Below are 23,906 nucleotides of genomic sequence, written 5' to 3'. Positions count from 1 at the left end.
AAGCCAGTTAATTACCATGCTATTGTGTATATGGAAAATGCTTCCAAGTGTCAACTAATAACAACATGAACATAAGTGCTTCACTCCATCTGCTTAAGAAAAGGCATTTCTCTTGGACAATCGGTTCTAGGAATTAGGAATTAGAAAACAATGAATAATTGCTTATATTACCTGTCTGTTGGTATGGATATTCTAAGTCAGGTGCTCTTAAATTGTAGTTCATCTCACTTTGGGTCCTGGCTATATAAGGGAAGTTCCTACATTTCACACATGCCCATGGTTGGCATTTCCTCAACCACTCACCTCTATCTATCTGCTCTTCATCCTCTTCATCTTCTTCCTCTCAGTACCTCAGTCACTGACCTCCACAGCTGTCTACTTATACCCCTTTGGCTTGTTGAATGACTTTTTTTTTCTTTCTGGTTCTCAACCTCATCACAGCATTTAAATGGAGAGTTCTTTGCACAATACCCTTTTGGCCTGACAGGTTCCAACCAAAGATCCCCATTCCCAACAATGCTTGAAAAAGAATATGAATGTTCATATTTGCATAGGAATAATTTTATATATAAGCTTACCTATAAGTTATGCCTTTCCTTTATGGAATACTGAATTTAATTCTTTTATGGACAAAAACAAAATTTACCTTTGGAAATCAGCAACCAACTTGACATCAGCTATGACCATCTTATGTTCAATAATCATGTGCTTCAGAAGTTTGTCTTGTTCATCCATAGGAAAATGTTCTTCACAGAAAATACAAGGGACAGATGGAGAACCTTCTAAAGCGGTGGTGCCACCTGGACTTTCTGGCAGGGAAAGCGGCTCCAGGATACAATCCTTACTGTCTGGGAGAGAGAAAAAGCAAAAGCAAAAGCGGAAAAAAAAAAAAAAAAAGAAAAAGAAAAAGCTGAAATCAACTCTTTAGGATCATTTCTCACCTCCTGCATCCTAAAGATATTTACGTCTTTCCAAAATGAAAAATACACAGTGCCAGAGAGCAGGATACTTTATTATCATTTTAAATAGATTCTGCAACCTAGAGGCAGGGAGTGTTGCAAAGCAGCTCAAACTTCCCATTGCCGGCTTGAATGGGGGAAACCCATTTGTCAGAGCAGCTGTTCAAGCATTCTTGGACACTGGCCAATATTGGGCAGCAATTCCGGGGCTACTTGCCGGGGGACGGCTGCAACATGCTGGGTTAAGGTTCTATGGTGCAACTGTGACCTATGGCTGATAGTCATCACACTATGGGAAGTAAATGGTATATATTGAGGCTCCAGATGATACCAGGCCAGTCTTTTAAGCTGCTTCCTGTTGCACCTGCAAACTCTTTCCTGTTTCTGATTATTTGTCATGTGCAAAGAAGACAGCTCTCACATTGGGTTGACACAGCATGTGCTGGGTGGCCCAGGTGGCAATTTTTGATGTTGATTTATGTCTACCATTTGCTTGTTACACAATTACATACCATAATTCAAGTTCTTGTGAACAAAGAGATGAATGCTCAATTACTAGACATACATGGTAAACATTTTTCCTGCCGATACTATTCATTTTCCTAACATCATCTATGGTATCTTTAAGAGTTGAGCTGTGTAAGGTCTATAGTTCTGAATTCAGGCCTCAAACCACAGCCAGTTGTGTCAGGAGCCCTCTTCAGTCTTCCAAGGAGGAAGGCTGGACCTGTCACCTTATGCAAGCTACTGAGTAGTAAGTAGGCAACTAGGGTAAGACATTTAGTATCTGAGGAAGGGCAGAGAATCTTCTTCATAAAGACAGCTATTCCGGAAGCGTGGGTAGCGTAGTCAGTTAAGCATCCAACTCTTAGTTTCAGCTCAGGTCCTGATCTCAGGGTCGTGAGATCAAGTCCCATGTCTGGCTCCGCGCTCAGTGCAGAGTCTGCTTAAGACTCTTTCCCTATCCCTCTGCCCCTCCCCTCCATTCTCTCTCTCTTTCTTTCTCCCTCTCGAAAATAAATAAATCTTAAAGAAAAAAAAAAAAGACAGTTATTCCACAGAAAAGTCTTTGGAATTAGCTTACTACTAATTTCATTTTCTTGTTTTTATCTTACTTTATTTCTAAAGGGCTTCTTAATTGCCTGATTCATGGATACAGTCACTGGTGCACTAATGACCATGGCCTTAGCACTGGGTAAGCATTGATTCAGTCCACAAAAATCAGCTGAGTAGCTACTGAGTGCTGTTCTTTTCTGCTTAACGTTGCATGATAGGATCCTTATTATCAAGGCTAATGTGCTTGCAACTTGTTTGACGGTACAAGTAAGTTGAAAGGATAGAGAGAGACAGAATGTATAGGGTTTGTGGGAGCATGGGTAGGAGAGTCACTTAACTGAGCTGGGGTGGGAAGGTGTCCCAAAGGACATGTCCTCTAATACATGACTCATAATACTTTGATCATATTAAAGTATGCTATATTAAACTTCTGTCTTAGTTCCATAAAATTATTTAATACCAGAAAAGGTGAAAATAGGGTACACATGACAAAGTAGAGAGTATTTAAAATATACAAGCACTTCAAGAAGCACTATTAACAAAAGTGATGTGTTACCATTACATTTATTAAATTATACAATGGAAGCAAGGAGTTTTGGAGTTCTATAGTTCTTCAGTTGTAGTTAAATTCTGTAGGAACTTAAACCCTCATGTTAAAAATAGGATGGGGGAAGAGAGGTAATATACTTATGAAACTATATTTTACATTCATTAGAATGGGGCAACAAAAGACAACATATATTCTAAATAAAGGTACCATTAGTAAACATTACTGGCCATCTAGAAAATAACAGGTACCATCCTACACCCTTCTCCCCAAATTTGAATGATGTATGTGTAAATTCATTTTGCCTGACTACAGAAAACAATGTATTAATCATCACCAATAGCAAGAGCTAACATTCCTAAGTGTTTGATATTTGTAAATTACCAGCAAAGGGCTTCAGGTCACTTTCTCAATCATAGCTACCTTTTCCAGTTAGTACTATTATAATCCCCATCTTACAGATGAGACTACTGAGAGTTTTTTAACTTTTCTGTTAAATCAAGGGGCATAAACATAGTAATTTAAGACTAAATTCAAACACTACACTATTCTGCCCCCAGTTCCAAAAGGCATTTCCCCAAATCTCTGTTTCTCTTTAATGTACACACTCAGTGCTATTTTGAATTCATATGTATTTACAAGCCACACTGAATTTCTGCGTATTCTGCCAGTGTCCTGCAATCTCCGCAATACTACTTCCACCAACAAATCTCAGTAGCCCACCTCCTCCAAAAACCACTGGGTACAGTTTATCTCCGTCATTGTCCATTTGCTTTCCCAGGGTTTCACTACAAATTCTCCAATATTCTTCTGTGGTTCATTCCCCTCCCTTTTGGATGTTCAATGCCCAGTTTCTCTTTCTTCAAATTATTCCTAAGAGAATGAAACTATATGTTCACACATCCCAGAACCAAACTGCTTGTGGTTACTGTAAAGGCATACAGGAACAAAACCATAAATATGCAAATTTCATGTATGAGGAACTTGTGGTTTAGGATGTACTAAGCTGCTTTGGGAACTCAAGTTACTACATAATCCAGAAGAGAAAAAAAAATTTTTTTAAAGATTTATTTATTTATTTGACAGAAGAGAGAGTGAGCGTGCGCACGGGGAGGAGGAGAGAAAAACTTTAAGCAAACTCTGCGATGAGTCCAGAGCCCAAGGTGGGGGCTTGATATCACAACCCTGGTATCATGACCTAAGCCAAAATCAAGAGTCAGACACTCATCCAACCGAGCCACCCAGGCACTCCCAGAAAATAAAAATTTTAATAGAACATTTTGGACAGTAAGATTTTAGCATTCTGACTCCTTAATCATTTAGCATCATGCTCAAATTTACAACAGCATCAATCAAAAGAAGTAATTTGTTTACCTACTTGTCTTTCTTTCCCCACTTCGGACTGTTAATCCCAGCAAGGCCAGGTGAATCCTGGTTGTCTTTACTCACGGGGCATGTACACTGTGTTACTGCACGAGGACCGCCACCAGCACTGTGGGTTCATTTTGTGCCAGGCATTGTCAAGCACTTTATATGTACAGTGTTAACTTTATATGTATAGTATTAACCCAATCAACCCTTACAAAAACCCAAGGACAGAGATTCCATTTCCTTCCCTATTTCATAGTTGAGGAAACTGAGACACTGAGAGGCTAAGTGCCTTGCCCTAGACAGCCAGTAAGCGGTGGAGCCAGGATTTGACTGCAAGCAGTCTGGCTAAAGCACTAGCACTCTTACCCTATACAGAAGACAGAGGAAGTCGGACCTTTTCCTATAGGAAGTAGAGCCACTCCTACGTTTAAAACTGCTTTGGGGAGAGCGGATGAGAAAGAGACAAGTCTCAAGATGAGGAGACTGGCCAGCTGGGAGACTACTGCAGTGTCCAGAATGGAGGCAGCAATGTTGGCAGTGCTTTGACGGGATGGACAGAGGAGAGGCTGCAGAGCTAAAACTGACAGTTCCTGATCACTGGTTGGCTATAAGGAGTGAAGATGACCAGGATGCCTTCTGAGTTTCTGGCTGGCGAGGCAGTATAAATGAGGGGTGCCAGTCACCAATCTAGAAATGTAGGCAGAAAAGCAGGGTTTTTTTTTTTTGTTCTGTGAGAGGGATGGATAATGAGTTAAGCTTTAGATGAGACCAGGTGACCTGCTCCAACGTTAAGATATTCCTGGCATGGCTGCTGGACAAGGAGAGCAGTGACTGGAGTCTCATGTGATGCATTTGTGTTGTTTTGTCTGCCAGCACCCCAACCCCCCAACTCCTTTTGAGGATTTGACTCCATCTCTCCATGCCCAACAAAAGCAAATATCTCTGTTGTAATATGTGTCTCTAGGGCAGTATGAGAACTCCTCAAGGTCAAGGACTAAATCTTATTTTCATATCTCTAGTGTAGACTATAGAGTGCATGAACCATAGATGGTATTTGATAAGTGTCTGAAAGAATGAGTAAGATTAGAGTTACTTAAAACTAGAGTTGTACCTTTAACTCAGCTTCTAGGTAAGCCCCATTTCAGGAAACACCTGTGGCTGTCTGTCTTTAGGGGAATGAGAGCAGTACAGAATAATGACATCCAAATCTTTAGTGCTGTGGGCCTTGGTGTAATGAGCCCACTGATAATGAAGAATGATGTAAAAACTACACTAAATTCTAAGTATTGAGTATAATTAAAGTATGTTTAATGAGGAATTTCTAAGTTCTTTTTAAATTTTTCATTCATACTGGCCAGTAGACAGAGACAAGGGGCATTTGGATGGCAGAGTAAATTATACCACTCCATCAGAGAATGTTTCTGTGTGAAAGGTCTGAATCTCCAATATATATTTTACTTTAGAGTAGTGGTTTCCAAATCTGTTTGCATTTCATCACCTGGAGGGCTTTTCAAAAGTAGTGATTTTAAGACTTTATTGTGGACTGAGGAAATGTAACTTTTACCAAGCAGTAGTCCCTAAACTGAAGTCTGAGGATCAATGGTTCAAAGGATGATTCCATGGGGATTGTAGACATCTTGATTATACATGAGAATACGGTGAACTCATGGAAAAGTCTGTAAATAGGGAACAGGGCCTTGTGGCAAAGCTTACCTGATACTGTATTCTGTCCTAAAGAGAGCTTCTCAAATACTAAGCACAGGGTCAGCAGAGATAATCAGTAAGATTTGTCCAATAGATTGTTTATTTCTAGCTGTCCAATAGATTGTTTATTTCTAGATTCCATAAGAATCATAGCTACACCTTACCACATGGTAAAAAAACAATAAATACAGAAATACAGAATTCTTTGCTACAGGGACCTTGAATTTGAAAAGGCAAAAGGAAATAAACTGTATCTAGCTCCTTTCAGCAAAGAGGCAAAGCATCTTGGAAACTCTGCTTTGGTCCCAAATCTGCTTCACACATTTCTTATAAATTAACAACAACAAATTATCTGCTCTAGTTCTCACTTTGAACAGCAACTCTGTTCAAATGAACTGTAAAAAATATCATCCCAAGAGAGCTGAATTTTTGAGGAGATCCTATGCTAATTATAAACCATTTTACTGACTCTGGGTAAAATCCCCAAAGTGCCAAATTATTATTCTAGGATCCTGCTTCTCAAAGTTTTAATGTGCTTATAATTCACCTGGAGACTTTGTTAAAATGCAGATCCTGATTCAGGAGGTGTGGTGGCCAGGGAAACATGCCAGTCCAATCTCCTGCTGCTATGAGCATAATTGAAAGAAAGATAGTCTCAGGTGCTGTGTTCTGAAATCCTACTTGCACCGAAGCTAAGCTTCCACAGGCTGCTCTCAGTACATGACTAGAGGCAGCAGAAATAGTAAGGCAGACTCGTTCCTATGAGACATGGAATTTCACTGACATGTGACACTGGCTGGAGGACTCCCATCAAGTTGTCAGAAACTTGCTTACAACTGTGCCGCAGTCTGACATTCTACTCCACTGCCCTTCCTTCCCTCTTTCCTTCACAGGGGTCAGACCTACATTGCTACCTCCTCCAGCACTCTCTCCTTTTTCCTTCCTTTGGTATCTTTCCCCCAAAATCTCTTACACGTCAGATCCCACCTTAGTGTGTGCTTCTTGGAGGACATGAACTAACAAAGTAGGTCTAGGAGGTAAAAAGGCTTGAAATTCTGCATGTCTAAGTTCCCAGGTGATGTCAGTTTGCTCATCCACAACCATACTTTGAGTAGTAAGGTTCTATCTAGGGAACAAAACCAGTCATGAATTCATAATACATCTATGTGCTAAAATGTATCCCTAAACTTTACAGTCTACCATTTCTGCCAAGTAGATAAAAGCTGCTGGTGCTTTGAAGGAAAAATAAGAAGCTTCTGAGGTTTCTGTCCCCCCTAAGTCAAATGAGAAAAGAAAAGCCCGTATCAACAAATAATTGATAAGAAGTTTTTTCAACATTCCTTCATGGGGAACTGCACAACATCTCACAGATCCCCTTTAAGGAAGTACCTACACTTTGCTTTGCACACTACCATCACACTGCTAAAACTTTGAAAAAAAAAAAAAAGCAGTAATTTGGTGATATACTCATAATGTGGCGATATACTCAACCCAGATCAAATAAGTTTAGTTGCTACTCTTATCACATTCAGATAATCTAACTGATAATCATAAAATTTGGAATATGAAGACGGGCAGGATATTTCTGTTTTTGTAGTTTTAACTTAGAAAATGCTATAAACAAACACCCAATTTCCAAAGTAAACATTTCCTTTACATTTGTTCTTTATTTATATTAGTGTAATTTATTTGATGATTGCTTTCTTTAGTATTTTATCAAGTCTGGATAATATTTTCAGGCCTGTTCTCTAAGCTTTTGATTTGACAAACACCATCCCTTTCCATAGGACTCCGATGCCAACTCAATCTCATTTATTATGTCTTAGTTTTATTCTGAAAGTTAAACGTCAAGAAGGTAACTTTATTTCTAAGTTCTTTAAAGTACTTCTCTCACTTCTCTCTTAACAACAACAACAAAAAACCTTCTACTTTCTGAACAAATTAGTTCCTTAATTTCTCTCTCTCTCTCTCTTTTTTTTTTTTTTGTCAGTTCCTTAATTTCTAAGTGTGTGCCCCATACAGATGCATTTGGAAAATGGAGAAGACAGGGTCTGGTCTTTTTAACCACAACATATCTCTAAAGCTCAGAGTAAGAATGTAAGACCCTTATTTAACTACCCTTGGGCTAATAGTTCATTTTGTAAATTACTGAGACCTAATATTAAAAAGATTGATTTACTGGCTCAGTCGGTTAAGTGTCTGCCTTCAGCTCAGGTCATGATCCCGGGGTCCTAGGGTTGAGTCCTGCATCGGGCTCCCTGCTCAGCGGGGGGCCTGCTTCTCCCTCTGCCTGCGGCTCCCTCTGCTTGTGCTCGCTCTGACAAATAAATAAATAAAACCTTTAAAAAAAGAAAAAAAGATTAATTTACTATACAACTACTAAGAGCAGGGGAATATGGGCAAGGGGGGATGGACTTAAGTGGGTGTTGTTATACATTCTTGCCACCACACTGAGACTGCTGATGAGGCTGTGCTGAATTAGTACGCTCAGCTACAGCTGGCGGGTTTGCCACAGCCTTTGGTATGGAAACAGGGTTATAAACACATTCAACCCCTAAACCTAATAAACATGTGCTTAGAAATTTAAGGAGCTAATTTAATACAAGCAAAAAGCTATAAAAACTTTTTAACAACATCACCTATAAAGCAAAGTAATAGAAACAACCTAAGTGTCATGGAAATGAAAATCAGTTCTTTAAAATATGGCAGGGGTGCCTGGGTGGCTCAGTTGGTTAAGCATCTGACTTTGGCTCAGGTCATGATCTCAGGGTCCTGGGAGTGAGTTCCTCATCGGGATCCCAGCTCAGTGGGAGTCTGCTTGTCTCTCTCCCTCTCCTGCCCCTCCCCCCACTTGTGCTCTCTTTCTGTCTCTCTCTCTCTCAAAATAAATAAAAGGGAGGGTATGTGCTATGGTGAGCGCTGTGAATTGTGCAAGACTGTTGAATCACAAATCTGTACCTCTGAAACAAATAATGCAATATATGTTACGAAAAAAAAAGAAGAAGATAGCAGGAGGGGAAGAATGAAGGGGGGAAAATTGGAGGGGGAGACGAACCATGAGAGACGATGGACTCTGAAAAACAAACTGAGGGTTCTAGAGGGGAGGGGGGTGGGAGGATGGGTTAGCCTGGTGATGGGTATTAAAGAGGGCATGTTCTGCATGGAGCACTGGGTGTTATGTGCAAACAATGGATCATGGAACACTACATAAAAAACTAATGATGTATGGTGATTAACATAACAATAAAAAATTAAAATAAAAAAATAAAAAATAAAATCTTAAAAAAAGCATATCTGTGCTGTATATTATACATTTGCTAAATGACAATTATGAAGACAATGGAGAAATAATGTAAATCATGTTTGTTATTTGTTGAAAAGAGCCTAACCCACAATGAATTGCATACAATTCCTCACACACACAAACACACGTTACATATACCCACACACAAGTACAAGGTTTGAAAGAAAACATCCAAAAAGAAAAACAATGAAAGATTATGAATGCAATCATTTACCCCCAATTTTCTTTAACATTGAAATCTTTTTTTTTTTTTAAGAGAGAGAGAGAGAGCACAAAAGCATATGAGCTTTGTGCAGGGGTGGGGGAGGGGGAGACAGAGGGAGAGAATTCCAAGCAGGCTGCACACTCAGCATGAAGCCCAACACGTAGCTTGATCTCATGACCTGAGCCAAAATCAAGACTTGGATGTTCAACCGAGTCACCCATACACCCCTAACACAGGAAAATTTTTAAATAAAAAGCAAGTTATCTGATGAGTTCCTCAATGTGACTGTGACAGATAAAATTAAGAGAAAGAAATAAAGCAAGCATAATTTTATTTGGCCACTTTCTAAGTCTTGACATTTAAGATGAAAAATTCTGATTAAATTTACCATTTTAAAATAGAGTGCCTACTATGCAGAAAGTATATGCTAGGCACTATCAAAACTACAAAGATTATTAACATAAAATCCCTATCCTGAAGAAGTTGCTAGAGGAAAATGAGACAACTATACAAATAATTATAATACTAGTCAACATATGCAAAGTTGACCATATAAATCAAGGGTTAAGGGATAGGGAGGGAAAAAAGCACACAAATCAGGAGAAATGAAGCAAATTCTCATAGAGGATTCTTTTTTTTTTTTTTAAAGATTTTATTCATTTTTTGACAGAGAGAGAGAACACAAGCAAGGGGAGTGGGAGAGGGAGAAGAAGCAGGCTTCTTGCTGAGCAGGGAGCCCAATGCTGGGCTTGAGTCCAGGACCCTGGGATCATGACCTGAGCTGAAGGCAGATGCTTAACGACTGCGCCACCCAGGAGCCCCTTCATAGAGGATTCTTGAAATGGCAAAGAATTCCAGCAAGTATATATAGGTAGTTAAAAGTCAAAATAGCCAATTAGTGCTAGAGTCTAAGTAAAAAAAGCTGCAAGGATAGATGGATCACATGCTGGTGGGCCTTAATGCCAGCCCAAGGATTTATATTTAATCTGGAAGTTGTGAGTAGATTCAGAAGGTCTTTAATTAAGGAAGTAACATAACATATTAAGTCACAAAACAAGTCCTAACAAAATGAAAATACAACAAATGTACGGGATGCAGCAAAAAACAGGACTAATAGGGAAGCTTACAGTGGTAAATGCCTATGTTTAAAAAGAAGAACGATCTCATAAACTAACCAACTCAAGGAACTAGTCAAAGAAGAAAAAACTAAGCTCAAAGTTAGCATAAGGAAGGAAATAATAAAGATTAGGACAGAATGAAATAAAGAATGCAAAAAAAAATCAATAAAATCAAGAGTTGTTTTGAAGAGATAAAATTGACAAACCTTTAGTTAGACTAAGAAAAAAGACTCAAAATCAGATATGAAAGAAGGGGAAATTATAACTGATACCACAGAAATAGAAGGATCATAAGAAACACGCCAGCAAATTGTATAACTTAGATGAAATGGATGAAATTCCTAGAAACATACAACCTGCCAAACTGAATCATGAAGAAACAGAAAATCCGAATAGACCTATGGAGAGCTTGAATCAGTAATGAAAAACCTCCAAAGAAAAACCTGGCAACAGATGACCTCACAGAAGAATTCTACCATACATTTGAAGAAGACTTAGTGCTAAGCCTTCTCAAACTCCTCCAAAACATCAGTGGAGTGAATACTCCCAAATTCATTTTATGAGGCCAGCATTAACCTGATACTAAAACCAGACAGACATTACAAGAAAACTACCAGCCAGTATCTCCAATGAATACACATGTACAGATCCTCAACAAAATACTAGCCAAATTCAATGGCACATTAAAAGGATTATATGCCATAATCAAGCGGGATTTATCCCTGGGATGCAAGGATGGCTCAGCATATGAAAATCAATCACTCTGATAAATCATATTAGCAGAATGAAAGATAAAAATCACATGATGCAGAAAAAGCATTTGACAAAATTCAACATCCTTTCATGATAAAAACACTCAACAAACTAGGAAAAGAAGAACATTTCCCCAACATAATGAAGACCATATATGAAAAGCTCACAGTTAACATTATATTCAACTGTTAAAAACTGAAAGCTTTCCCTCTAAAATCAGGAACAAGCAAGGATGTTCACTCTTGCCACTTCTATTCAATGGAATACTGAAGTTCTAACGAGAAATTAAGCAAGAAAAAAGAAATAAAAGGCATCCAAATCAGAGAAAAAGTAAAACTATCTGTTTGCAGATGACATGATTTTATATGTAGAATACTGTAGATTCAACACACACACACACACACACACACACACACACACACATACTTATAATGAATAAATTCAGGCAAGTTGCAGTCTACAAAATCAACATTCAAAAATCAGTTGTGTTCCTATACACTAACAGTGAACCTTCTGAAAAGGAAATGATTCCATTTATAATAGCATCAGAAAGAGTAAAATACAGGGTGCACGCAGCTGGCTCAATCGGTAGAGCATGTGACTCTCGATCTCCGGGTGGTGAGTTCAAGCTCCACGTTAGGTGTAGAGATTACTTAAAAACAAAATCTTAAAAAGAAAAAAAAAAGAGTAAAATACTTAGGAATAAGCTTAACCAAAAAGGCAAAAAGACTTGTACACTGAAAACTACAAAATAGTGAGGAAAGAAATTGAGATACAAATAGATGGGAAGACAGCCTGTGTTCATGAATTGGAAGACTTACAATGTTAAAATGTCCACATTACCCAAAGCAATCTACAAATTCAAAGCAATCGCTATCAAAATCCCAATGGGATTTAGAAATAGAAATAGAAAAACAATCCTAAAATTCATATGGAACCACAAAGGACTCTGAATAGCCAAAATAATCTTGAGGAACGAAGAGGAACAAAACTGGAGGCATCACACTTCCTGACTACATAACATAGTACAAAGCTACAGTAATCAAAACAGACGGTACCGGCACAAAGACAGATATACAGAGATCAGAGAACAGAACAGAGAGCCCAGAAATAAACCCCCACATATACTGTCAGATGATCTTTGACAAAGATGCCAAGACTACACTTGGGAAAGTTTAACAGTTTAACAATCATTTGTTGAAGAACATCATTGTTGTGTAAACTGGATAGTCACATGCAAAAGAATGAAATCATTTACCCTACTTTATAGCACACACAAAAATCAACTCAAAATGGACTGAAGACTTAAATGTAAGCCAGTCACAAAAGGACAAATTCTGTATGATTCTGCTTATATGAAGTACCTAAAGTAGTCAAACACAGACAAGCAGAAGGTACAATGATGGTTGTCAAGAGATGGGGGAGGAGAAAATGGGGAGTAGTTGTTCAATTGAGTATAGAGTTTCAATCATGCAAGGTAAAAAAATTCTAGAGATCTGCTGTACAACAATGTACATATATTCAAAAATACTGTAGGGGCACCTGGGTGGCTCAAGTCGGTTGGGCGTCTGCCTTCGGCTCGGGTCATGGTCCTGGGGTCCTGGGATCGAGTCCCACATCAGGTTCCCTGCTCGGCAGGGAGTCTGCTTCTGCCTCTCTCCCCCTGCTCATGCTCTCTCACTTTCTCAAACAAATAAATAAAATCTTAAAAAAAAATTTGGTCCCATTAACTCCTATTAACCAGTCCTGGGCAAGTTACTTAACCTCTCGTAGCCTGTTTCCACACCATAAAATGGATTAATCATAATGATCACTGATAGAGTAGTTATGAGGATTAATTGAGGAAATTAATGTAAAGCACATGGATGACTGACATGTAAGCTCAGCAAACGTCCTAGTGTTACTACTGATAATTATGAATATGGCTGTAAGTTTGAGGATGGGCATTATCTACATTGATGTGTATTAGAAGTTCCTGTGGATTAATTCAAAATACACGTTCTACAGCCCTAACCTGGACCTAAAAGATCAAATCGTATGAGAATGGAGTCCATGCTTCTAAAGCATAAGGTCACTTTGTAACTATTTACTGTTAGGTTCTGATTATATTGTTGAAATTCAGAGGCTTCTGTATTCTCTTGATCACCTTGCTATTTCTGTAGCACATTAAAATAAAAGAAAACTCAATGAGATTTTTAATATCGAGATAAGGGCAGTTGAAGAAATTTATATTGATAGCCACAGTTTTCTGAACACATGAGGTCTCCAACCATACCGAAAGGCAAGAGCTTAAGGAAAAGTGGAAGAGACTCAGAACTACTACTATGGAAAATGCAATTTAGATACAAAAAGATAAAAAAGAAATCACAGTAGAAAAGTCCTGAAGGCCCAGCTGAGGTTACCTAGAAGCCTTACTTTGAGACATATTTATGTTTCAAGAAAAGATTTGTATTCTGTGCCTAAAAGCAGCTGATTTTTCTTACAACATCTATGTTCTAGGTTGTCAAATCATGCAGCTCTACACAAACACATATACATAATGATAAGATTCTTAAGTAGGCTATTTTAGAAACATCTAACCCAGTGTTGTCCAATAGAACCATCTGAGATGAAGGAAATATTCTATATCTGCTCTGCCCAATATGGTAGCCGCATGTTGCTATTGAGCACTGAAAATGTGGATAGTGAGAATAGGGAACTTTAATTGTGTTTAATTTTAATTTAAATAGCTATAAGTGATTATTGGCTGTCATATTAGACAGGGCAGATCAATTAGTGCTAAAGTTCTTAATGTTGGGTCCATAAGCACCTAGCTGATTCACAGACTCAGGTCTACGGAGTTCAATGTGAAACTATATTCAAAATGATACGTATGTGAATTTTTCTGGGAAAAATTCTGGGATTTTGATTTTTCTGGGAAAAATCAAAAGGTCTTTTGATCTAATAGATTCTTAAAGAATTCTGGGGACTCCAAAAAGTTTAAAAACCACATATCTTGTCAATATATTTCTATCATTTAATCTAACATTTTTATTTATGATGTGTATGTGAAGTGTCCTCATGTTGGGATTTCAAGCAATCAAATAACTAAATTAATCGCCATTCTGCAGTAGGATTTAAATTATCTCACTTTGCAGCCAGAGCAGAAGGAGAGAGCCTGAAGACAGAACAGGCATAATTATATAGGATATAATGTAGAAACTACAGACAAATCCCCCGGCAAAACTATTTTTTTTAAACTGGTTATCACAGTGCCTAAAATCTCTACCATTAAAGTTAACCCTGCGGACTACTGTTTCTGGAAGTAAAATGTTATCTTTTATATAAATACAGGAATTTACTATCTGACAACAGTCATAATGGGATTCTTTATCTATGAGGATATATATTCCAGAAAGTCTCTAATAGGACCAGATTACTGCATCCTGTCTACAGTAAAGATTTGAGAAAAGGCAACATGTTTTTCACATAGAATCAGGATTAACAACTCTCTTGCTCCCCAAAGATTTTTTTTTACATTCCCATTCTATAAAGAAAAACTGTTTTAGGTGTTAAGCTCTATAGCACATTCTATCACCTAATTCTTTTTTTTTTTTTTTAAAGATTTTATTTATTTATTTGAGAGAGAGAGAATGAGAGAGAGCACATGAGAGGGGGGAGGGTCAGAGGGAGAAGGAGACTCCCTGCCGAGCAGGGAGCCCGATGCGGGACTCGATCCAGGGACTCCAGGATCATGACCTGAGCCGAAGGCAGTCGCTTTAACCAACTGAGCCACCCAGGCGCCCTAATTCTTTTTTTTTTTTAAGATTTTATTTGTTTATTTATTTGAGTGTGTGTGCATGGGGGGGGAGGGGCAGAGGGAGAAGGAGAAGCAGACTCCCTGATGAGCAGAGAGCCCGACTCTATCACCTAATTATTTCTAGTCAAGCGGGTCTGTTCAGTTTGTATGCAAGCATAATCAATACCAAAGATGAGTCAGAAAAAGACTGGATGACAACCACACTACTGTAATGCTGGAGCTATTACCATGTCCAATTTTTCTAGAAATACTCAGAAACTGCTTTCTTATACATCCCCAAAGCACTGTCCATCCTATTAAATTCCCCAAGGATGGGCTCGGAAATTGGTTATTTGCAGATTTACACTTTTTTGTCTAGAAAATTCTCAATTAGCTTAGGAGCTACTAAAAAATGGAGCTTAGGAGCAAGCCATATAGTAGACTAGAGGTTGTAGAAATAGTTTGGTTTCCACCCATACTATGGCTAATGAGATAGTACTGATTAAGCTCCTTTTTCTTATTAGACTATGAAAACACTGCAGAGAAATTTTGGCTGCTGCCGCCCCTCCATGCTGCATTTCTTACTTTCAAAACTACCTAATAGTGAAAATGTGATTAAATTTCCTCTCAGGATGTTAACTAACTGGAATTTAAATAAAAACTAGGGGTGCCTGGGTGGCTCAGTCGTGAAGCGTCTGCCTTTGGCTCAGGTCATGATCCCAGGGTCCTGGGCTTGAGCTGCGCATCGGGCTCCCTGCTCAGCAGGAAGCCTGCTTCTCCCTCTCCCACGCCCCCTGCTTGTGTTCCCTCTCTTGCTGTGTCTCTCACTGTCAAATAAATAAATAAAATCTCTAAAAAAATAAAAACTTTAACCAAAAATCATAACAAAGTTCCTCTCAGGCAACTTTGGTGCAAAACTGGGAAACTAAATGGTATACTGGTTTCATTTCTTGGCTATAGATTACATGTTTCTGGATTATACATACCTTCTTATCTATTCTGTTAAGAGGAGTTAGCAGTGTCTACTTTAATAATGCAGTAGTAATAAAATGTTACTTATTACTTGAAATGTTTCCGAACAGCAGCAGCTGTTAGAAATATTATAAATTCATGATATTTTAGGGGGAAATAAATCCTAGGAAGATAATGTAAATGGATAGAAACAAAGCCTTATTAATATGATAAATGATTAATTTGTTGTTTAAATCAGACAAGATTACTACTGTTAAATATACGCTTTAAAACATACATGGTTAAATATATTCAGTTCTCTGGAAATATTTTAACTCTAATGTTTATTGCCAATGAGAGATTTAAAATCCAAAAGGAGTTGGAATGGAGGATAAATGACTATACTGCGTTATATGATTACTTTAAATATTTTTTCACACCCTACTACTTCTACTGTACATTGTCAAAGATATTTCAGAGTACTTAAGTGTAAAGCTACTAAAAGTTCTTCTTTGATAGGGACAGGACCAGGGATGCTGGGGCTCTAAGGGGAATTCAAGGCTGGATACATATATATTTCATTCTAAGAAATAATGGAAACAGGAATTAAGTCCTCAATTTTATCCCCTTCCACCAGCAGAAGACAGTAGTCAGGGGTCAGACATTAGGGATTTGGGAATATAAATGTGGAAATAAACAAAAGAGGCATTAAAATTCTAACCTCATTTAATGGTAAATCTAATTAACCAGAATAACCTATTGCAAACAATGCTGGTGATCCTGACAGGAGGGCCCATGTAACAAAGACATTGTCAAATAAAAGACTTTTTGGCAGGAATGAGGAAACAAAGTGAACTGGTGAATGCTTTTATATAATGAAATCTATGGCGGGAAAGATGGAAGGAAGGAAGGAAGGGTAGATTCTAACTCAGAAAGATCTGAATGGTTATTGGCCTGACTTATGCCAATAACAATAACAAACTGTCTCTAAATAAGTGGTACCCAGTAGAAATTACAAAGTGTATCCACAGAGGTTGGCTTTAACCCGCTTTAATTGATTTGATTTGACAGGCAATTACTTTGGAATTAGTATTCTAGTAAATATTTTAATGAAATGGGTTGGCAACTTGAAAACTCTAAATCTGGTATTTCCTATTAAGTATAATTAGTGTTTTTGATAGAACCACAAACTTCTGAGTTGTGAGACTCTCTTTAGAAAACTAAAGAGCTATGCCATCTTTTTATTTTAGTATTCGGTAACTTAATTCATCAATATAAACATTTTTAAATATAATAAATAGTTTGTTTTCATGAAACAGGTTAAGAATAGTTTTTTAGGCACAGAAAAAGACAATAAATATAGACTTTTCAAGAGTACCATATAACCACTGATTTAAACTCTTATTTATTACTTTTATTATTTTTTTAAAGATTTTATTTATTTATTTGACAGAGAGAGACAAAGCGAGAGAGGGAACACAAGCAGGGGGAGTGGGAGAGGGAGAAGCAGGCTTCCTGCGGAGCAGGGAGCCCGATGCGGGGCTCGATCCCAGGACCCTGGGATCATGACCTGACCCGAAGGCAGACGCTTCACGACTGAGCCACCCAGGTGCCCTAAACTCTTATTTTAGAACATTTGAATTCCTATATATTTGAGATATATTAGATATATTGAGAAATGTTAGACATAAGACATATATATGAGATATACTATAAATATATTTTTTTATATGTATAGATTTGAGGTATGTATGTATGTATCAGATATCAATTAGTTACTCGAAAAAAATTGGTTTTTGTCCTTCCACTGACTGGAGAGTGTTCTGTTACTTTGACAACTCTACAAATGCAATTCACTCTTTGGTTTATGTCCCAAACATACTCATAATTTAGAATAAGGTCAAGTGGTAGTCTCAAATCAGTATCTATGTTGAATGAATTTTTCATGTGGAGAAAAGTCACTGAATATATTTTCTGCTCTCTGGACAAGCAATTCTGCTATCTTAAACAGTAAATACCACAATAGATTCTGAAATTAAGGTAACATGCTAATTGTTTTGTGATCTTTGGGTGAGATGTTAGAATTATCAATTACTAATTCAGTCTAACTTCTTTAGAAGAAAACCTATTATTAATACTTGGCAGTGATAGTATTTACTATATTATTCAGCATTGGTTAAATCAGTTAAGATTCTATCTGATGGATTTTAATTGTTAACTAGTAAAAGACCTCTTTATAACAGTCTCCTCAGCAATGAAGCAGCTCTGAAATCGCAAGGCTCTAAAGGATTTGAATATGAAAAATTCATAGTATCACTCCATTTTACAAACATGTTTACCTAGAAAGTAATTCTTCATTCCAGGCCACTTCTAGGCTTAAAAGACTGTGCTAGATACTGAGGACCAAATGAAGAAAAGTAAGAGTGACCCTGCCCTCAAGGAACCCACATCTTTTCTACTAGGGAGGCTGGTCAACATCTCATACAACCGAGAAAGTCACAAGCACCAGAGGAGAGAAAAGAAAAAAAAGCATAATGGTAAGGTAGCCTTTATCCAGCAAATTAAGATTCCAAAGCACTGAATTCACTGACTCAGTTCCAATCACCTGCCAGCCACTTGAGTAGTTGTTTGGCCTTACTTTGAAGCATTTTACAAATCCTTTTTCTGGAAGTTACTTGGACCTTCCAGGATTTGGGTTTCTTTTATAAAGACATAGTTATGAGTAGTATTTAAAACTGCAAAACACCTGAGATTCAGTCATGTTTTCAGGACATTTAAAAAAATATAAGTGTCATTTGTCTAATGACAACCTCTCTTGTATCTTCAGTGAAATTTAGTATAAATCCCATCTCCATGATACAACATAATCTACAAATATGTGATCACATCACAAAAATCACCTGACTTCCAACACAAACCATGTGGGAATAAAACGATGCTGGACAATAAAACACACAACAGATTTTAGTCCTAGCATTTCAGATATAGAATTAAATTCCTAAGTTTTATGTCACAATTACAAATATTAATGCAAAAAGTGATATAATAAATCTCGTATCTCTAAAACAAGATGGAAGTCAGTTAACATAAATGGTACATGTTGCAAATTACTCACCCAACAGTAAACTTTGAATTCTGCTGGCGGTTAATCTGACTAGCATAGGCTTCATTGGAATGTCCAAATGCAACCGGAATACCTTTAGTTTTTTTTATTTTCAGGCAGTGATTCTCAAACCTGATAGTACATTATGAATCAACTAGGGAGCTTTTGAAATACACTGATTTTTTTACACAGAGATTCTAATGTAATTACTCTACGGTAACTGAGACATGTTTTATATGAAGCCACAAACTACTGTTCTAAGGAAAACCTGATATATCAATTCTATGACTTTATAATTTAGTGTAAGTATAAAAATCTAGACATTTTGGGGAGGAAGAGTAAAAAATCATTTCTGGTTTTGGGAAAAACATCTTTCCTATAGGTTACAGAAGGGATATTTTGTGATAGACAAAAAATATATTTTGTAGATAGTAAGCTGATGACTAAAAAAGGAAGGACTTTATGAACTGTAATCAAATTAAAGCCTTTATTGATACAATGTTTCTTTAATGTGAGTTGACTCATACACATTTGATAAACTAAAGAATAATGTCAGCATAACATAGAAATTGTATCGTGTTTTTTCCCCAGTAAAATAAAGTTTGAATCAATCAGGGCATATTTGAAGAAAGTCTAAGCAATATAGAAAATTCTTTAACAAAACTGAAAATTCTAGGAAGAAGGGGCTTTAAAAACTGCTACCTTTGAGGTGCCTGGTTGGCTTAGCCGGTGAAGCATGATCTTGATCTTGGGGTTGTGAGTTTGAGCCCCACGTTGGGTGTAGAGATTACTTAAAAAATAAAATCTTTAAAAACCAAAACCAAAAAAACTGCTACCCTTTCCACTTTATTAAGCTAATCGAGGACGCTAAAGATGCAGATGAGGAAGCTGCAAAGGCATTTCTTCCTGTGTTTAAAAAACACCTGATTAACAAAGAGAGCCTCTTCAACAAATGATGCTGGAACAAGTGAACATCCACACGCAGAAAAGTGAATCTAGACACAGACCTTACATCCTTCACAGATTAACTCAAAATGTAGCATAGAGCTAGTTGTAAAACATGAAACTGTAAAACTCTTAGAAGATAACAAAGGAGAAAACCTTGATTACCTTGAGAATGGTGATGCCTTTTTAGGTACAACATCAAAGACATGCACCATGAAAGAAATAAATGATAAGCTGAACTTTGTTAAAATTAAATACTTTTGCTCTGCAAGACAATATCAAGAAAATCAGAAGATAAGTCACAGACTGGGAGAAAAGATTTGCTAAGACACACTTGATAATCAAGGGCTGTTACCTAAAATATACAAAGAACTCTTAAAAATTCAACAGTAGGAAAACAAACCTGATTAAAAAGTGGGCCAATAATCTTAACAGACATCCCCAAAGAAGATATATAGATGGCAAATGAGCATATTAAAAAAAATGCTCTGGGGCGCCTGGGTGGCTCAGTCATTAAGTGTCTGCCTTCTGCTCAGGTCATGATCCCAGGGTCCTGGGATCAAGCCCCGCATCAGGCTCCTTGCTTGGCAGGAAGCCTGATTCTCCTTCTCCTACTCCCCCCGCTTGTGTTCCCTCTCTTGCTGTGTCTGTCAAATAAATAAATAAAATCTTAAAAAAAAAAAGCTCCATGTATGTTAACAGGGAAATGCAAATTAAACCAAGATACTACTTACACACCTGTAATAATGGTCAAAATCCCAAACATTGACAACACCAAATGTTGGTGAGGATGTGGAGCAACAGGAACTCTCATTCATTTCTTCTGGGAGCCACTTTGGAAGACAGTTTGGTGGTTTCTTATAAAACTAAACATGTTCTTACCATTCAATCCAGCAACCATGCTCCCTGGTATCTATCCAAAGGAGTTTAAAGCTTATGTCTACACAGAAACCTGTAAACAGATGTTTATAGCAAATTTATTCCTAACTGCTAAAGCTTGAAAGCAACTAAAGATGTCCTTCGGTAGGTAAATGGATAAACTTTGGTACAATCCACATAATGGAATACTATTCAGTGCTAAAAAGAGCTATCAAGCCATAATAAGACATGGAAGAATCTTAAATGCATATTACTAAGTGAAAGAAGTCAATTTGAAAAGGCTATATATAGTATGATTCCAACTATATGATGTTCTGGAAAGGGCAAAAAAAAAAAGACCATACAAAGATCAACGATTACTAGGGTGAGGACAGATGATTAGGCAGAGCACAGAGGATTTTTAGGGCACTGACAAGACTCTGTATGATAATGATGGATATATGTCATTATACATTTGCTGAAACCCTTAGAGTGCACAACACCCAGAGTAAACCCTAAATTAAACTATGGACTTTAGGTGATTTTGACATGTCAATGTAGGTTCATCCTTGGTTAAAAAAATGTACCATTTTGGTGAGTGATGTTGATAATGGGAGAGACTATTCATGTGTGGGGTTGGGGGGAATATGGGAAATTTTTGTATCTCCATCTCAATTTTGTTGTAAACCTGAAACTGCTCTAAAAAATAAAGTCTTAATAACAAAATACCTGATTAATAAAGGTCTACACACTGAATCAGTTGTTTAATTTTGATTAAACTGGTCTTCATTTGGAGCAAATGTCAGATACTGAAAGAGGCAACATGAATTCCTGAGCTCAAGGATGCAAAGAATCAACTGGACTGTGATTCTAAATGTATCCAGTGGAGATTTAACTTGGCTACTCTTTTTATTAGGACTGCTCTGGTTACAAAGTTCTACTGGTTTTGAGTGATCTGTCCCCAACCCTATTCCCCACATGAGATCTGTTTTTATTGTGTGATTCTGTGGAATGCCAAGTTTTTCAGGAATGAATTTAAGGTTACTAGGGCAGAAACACCTCTCTTATTTGTATACAGCAAAGTATTTTTAGGGCACAATACATTGGGACAGACGAGGCCATCTACTGCCTAAGTCTGATAATACAGCTCAGCTTTTAGACTTTTACAGGACCTTAAGTGGGGCTGGGGAATCAGGGTACTCTAAATACTGAAAAAGTGCTTCCAGTATAACGTATCATAGGTTACCAGCTAACGAGGACCTAGAATCAAAACTCCACTTTAAAGATAAGAAAACTATGACCTAAAAGCTTTTTTCTACTTCACTTGCATCCCTAGTAAAGCTTTACAAGCCTTCTTATATAGGCCAATGCTCATTATGCCAAATGACTGGCTATTTTAACTGTTTTGGCATCACGTTATAACCAAGTCAACAAGGAGGCTTTGTCCTTCTCCAATGCAGTTCCAGTTTTATTCTGCAAAACAATGAGGAAATAGTGCCTTTTTTTTTTTTTTTTAAGCCCAAACTGCTTCATAGCCAATTTTACTGGAATGGATCTATTCCAAAAATATCCAGATATAAAATTGCCATACAGAGAGATAAAAGTATTAAATGGAGAAAGATTAAATAAAGTATTACTCAACAGTCCCAGTCTATAAGATCTGGGGTACTGACTCATGGAATAAAACACTGGTATCAAAGAAATGTAGTCTTCAAAGTGAAGAAACTCAAGAAATTTAGATTAAAACAAAATGCCTAAGTGACTATGTATTTGAAGTTATTAAGTGGCACTTAATGAAACCTAATCAGATGTTTATATAAACCATGTAAAACAGATATACAGTAATTATCTTAAAAAAATTGAGAGTAATTCAAAATAAGCAAGCCAAGGAAAGATTATATGTACTGACAAAATAACAGTAACCCATCCAAAGCTTTAGTATGTTTTACTTTGATACAAGAATACATGGTTCCAGAAAATCTTCTGACTTTGGATTTGAATTTTGGGTACACAAAAAGTCATTTGGAAACAATGATCTGTAAACTATTCTTTGTACTTCTCCCATTATAAAATCATTCCAAATTTCTAGTGTTCGTGATCTTATGTGGGATAAAGTTCTGTATAAAGAACAGAGAAGAGGCTCTTGGCTGGCTCAGTCAGTAGAGCATGCAACTTTCTTTTTTTTAAGATTTTATTTATGTATTTATTTATTTGAGAGAGAGAGAGAGCATGAGTGTGAATGGGGGGGGCGAAGAGTCTAGGTAGAGGGAGAGAGAATCTCAATGCGGGGCTCGATGTCAGGACCCTGAGATCAGGACCTGAGCCGAAATCAAGAGTCAGTCACTTAACTGACTGAGCCACACAGTGCCCTGCACATGCAACTCTTGATTTTGGGACACTGAGTTCAAGACCCAGGCAGGATGTAGAGATTACTTAAAAAAAACAACAAAAAACAACAACAACAAAACCACACACACAACAGAAAGGCAAAAATGCAACACACTGTAAATCCTTAAGGAACATATAAATTTACCTCCATGTCAAATTCTCATGCAGTACCTTCGACTTTCCAGAAATGGCACTCAAAACCACTCAGACTTGGGTCTTACACTGGGCCAGAGTTAATAAAAATGTTTAGCTTTTGCCTATGAAAGGAGAGACTGAATTCCTGTTGCTTGAGAATTTCAATCATCTGTGGGAACATCTAGAGAAATCTTGGGGAGGATTTCTGTTGGGAGGGAGGGTGAAGCTGCCACCACTGCTATTTTTGAAAGTGCAATGGGCTCAGGTCCCCTCTGTGGAATGAGGAAATGTCAACAGTTGAGAAAACTGTTTTCCTCTCTGCCTCTTAGATATGATGCCTCAAAACTCCTAGTCCTCTTCTGGTCAGCTGGCAAAGAGAGGTACATTAACAAAAAAGAATGAAAAAACAGGGAAGGGGAAAAATGAAGAGGACTTTTAGAGAAGGCACAAGTAAAACAAAAATAGAAAAGCAGCCAGCAAAACTAATCAAATGTTAGCAATTATTCAAGGGCTGTTCATTGCCCTTCTTCTCTTCCTTCTTTATTCTCCAACTTCTGCTCATTCTCAGCTCTGACTCTATAAAGTTTTAAAGCATTTGAGAAATAAGACTTCTTGAACAGAATGTAATTATTTTTAAAGGATTCTACAGTTAAAACATAACAGGGAGAAATCTAATTGATGAAATTGACAAAAAAATGAGATCAGAATCAAGACACTAGGTTTTCCAAACC

General features: G+C 37.3%; 1 protein-coding gene across 2 annotated transcripts in view; it reads right to left on the bottom strand.

Annotated features, from left to right (window-relative positions):
• The window catches only part of ZNF277 (zinc finger protein 277), a 104,252-nt gene that overhangs the window by 46,514 nt on the left and 33,832 nt on the right, over positions 1-23,906 (bottom strand). Inside the window, exon 2 of one of the 2 annotated variants that reach the window (XM_021699311.1) lies at positions 647-848. In XM_021699311.1, the coding sequence (XP_021554986.1) occupies positions 647-848 (202 nt within the window). The remainder of the gene's footprint in view (positions 1-646; positions 849-23,906) is intronic. The other variant, XM_021699312.1, reaches the window with a different exon arrangement.

Source organism: Neomonachus schauinslandi, chromosome 12 (genome assembly GCF_002201575.2).
Source record: "Neomonachus schauinslandi chromosome 12, ASM220157v2, whole genome shotgun sequence".
Classification (NCBI taxonomy): Eukaryota; Metazoa; Chordata; class Mammalia; order Carnivora; family Phocidae; genus Neomonachus; species Neomonachus schauinslandi.
This window is presented reverse-complemented; position numbering and strand designations above follow the sequence as displayed.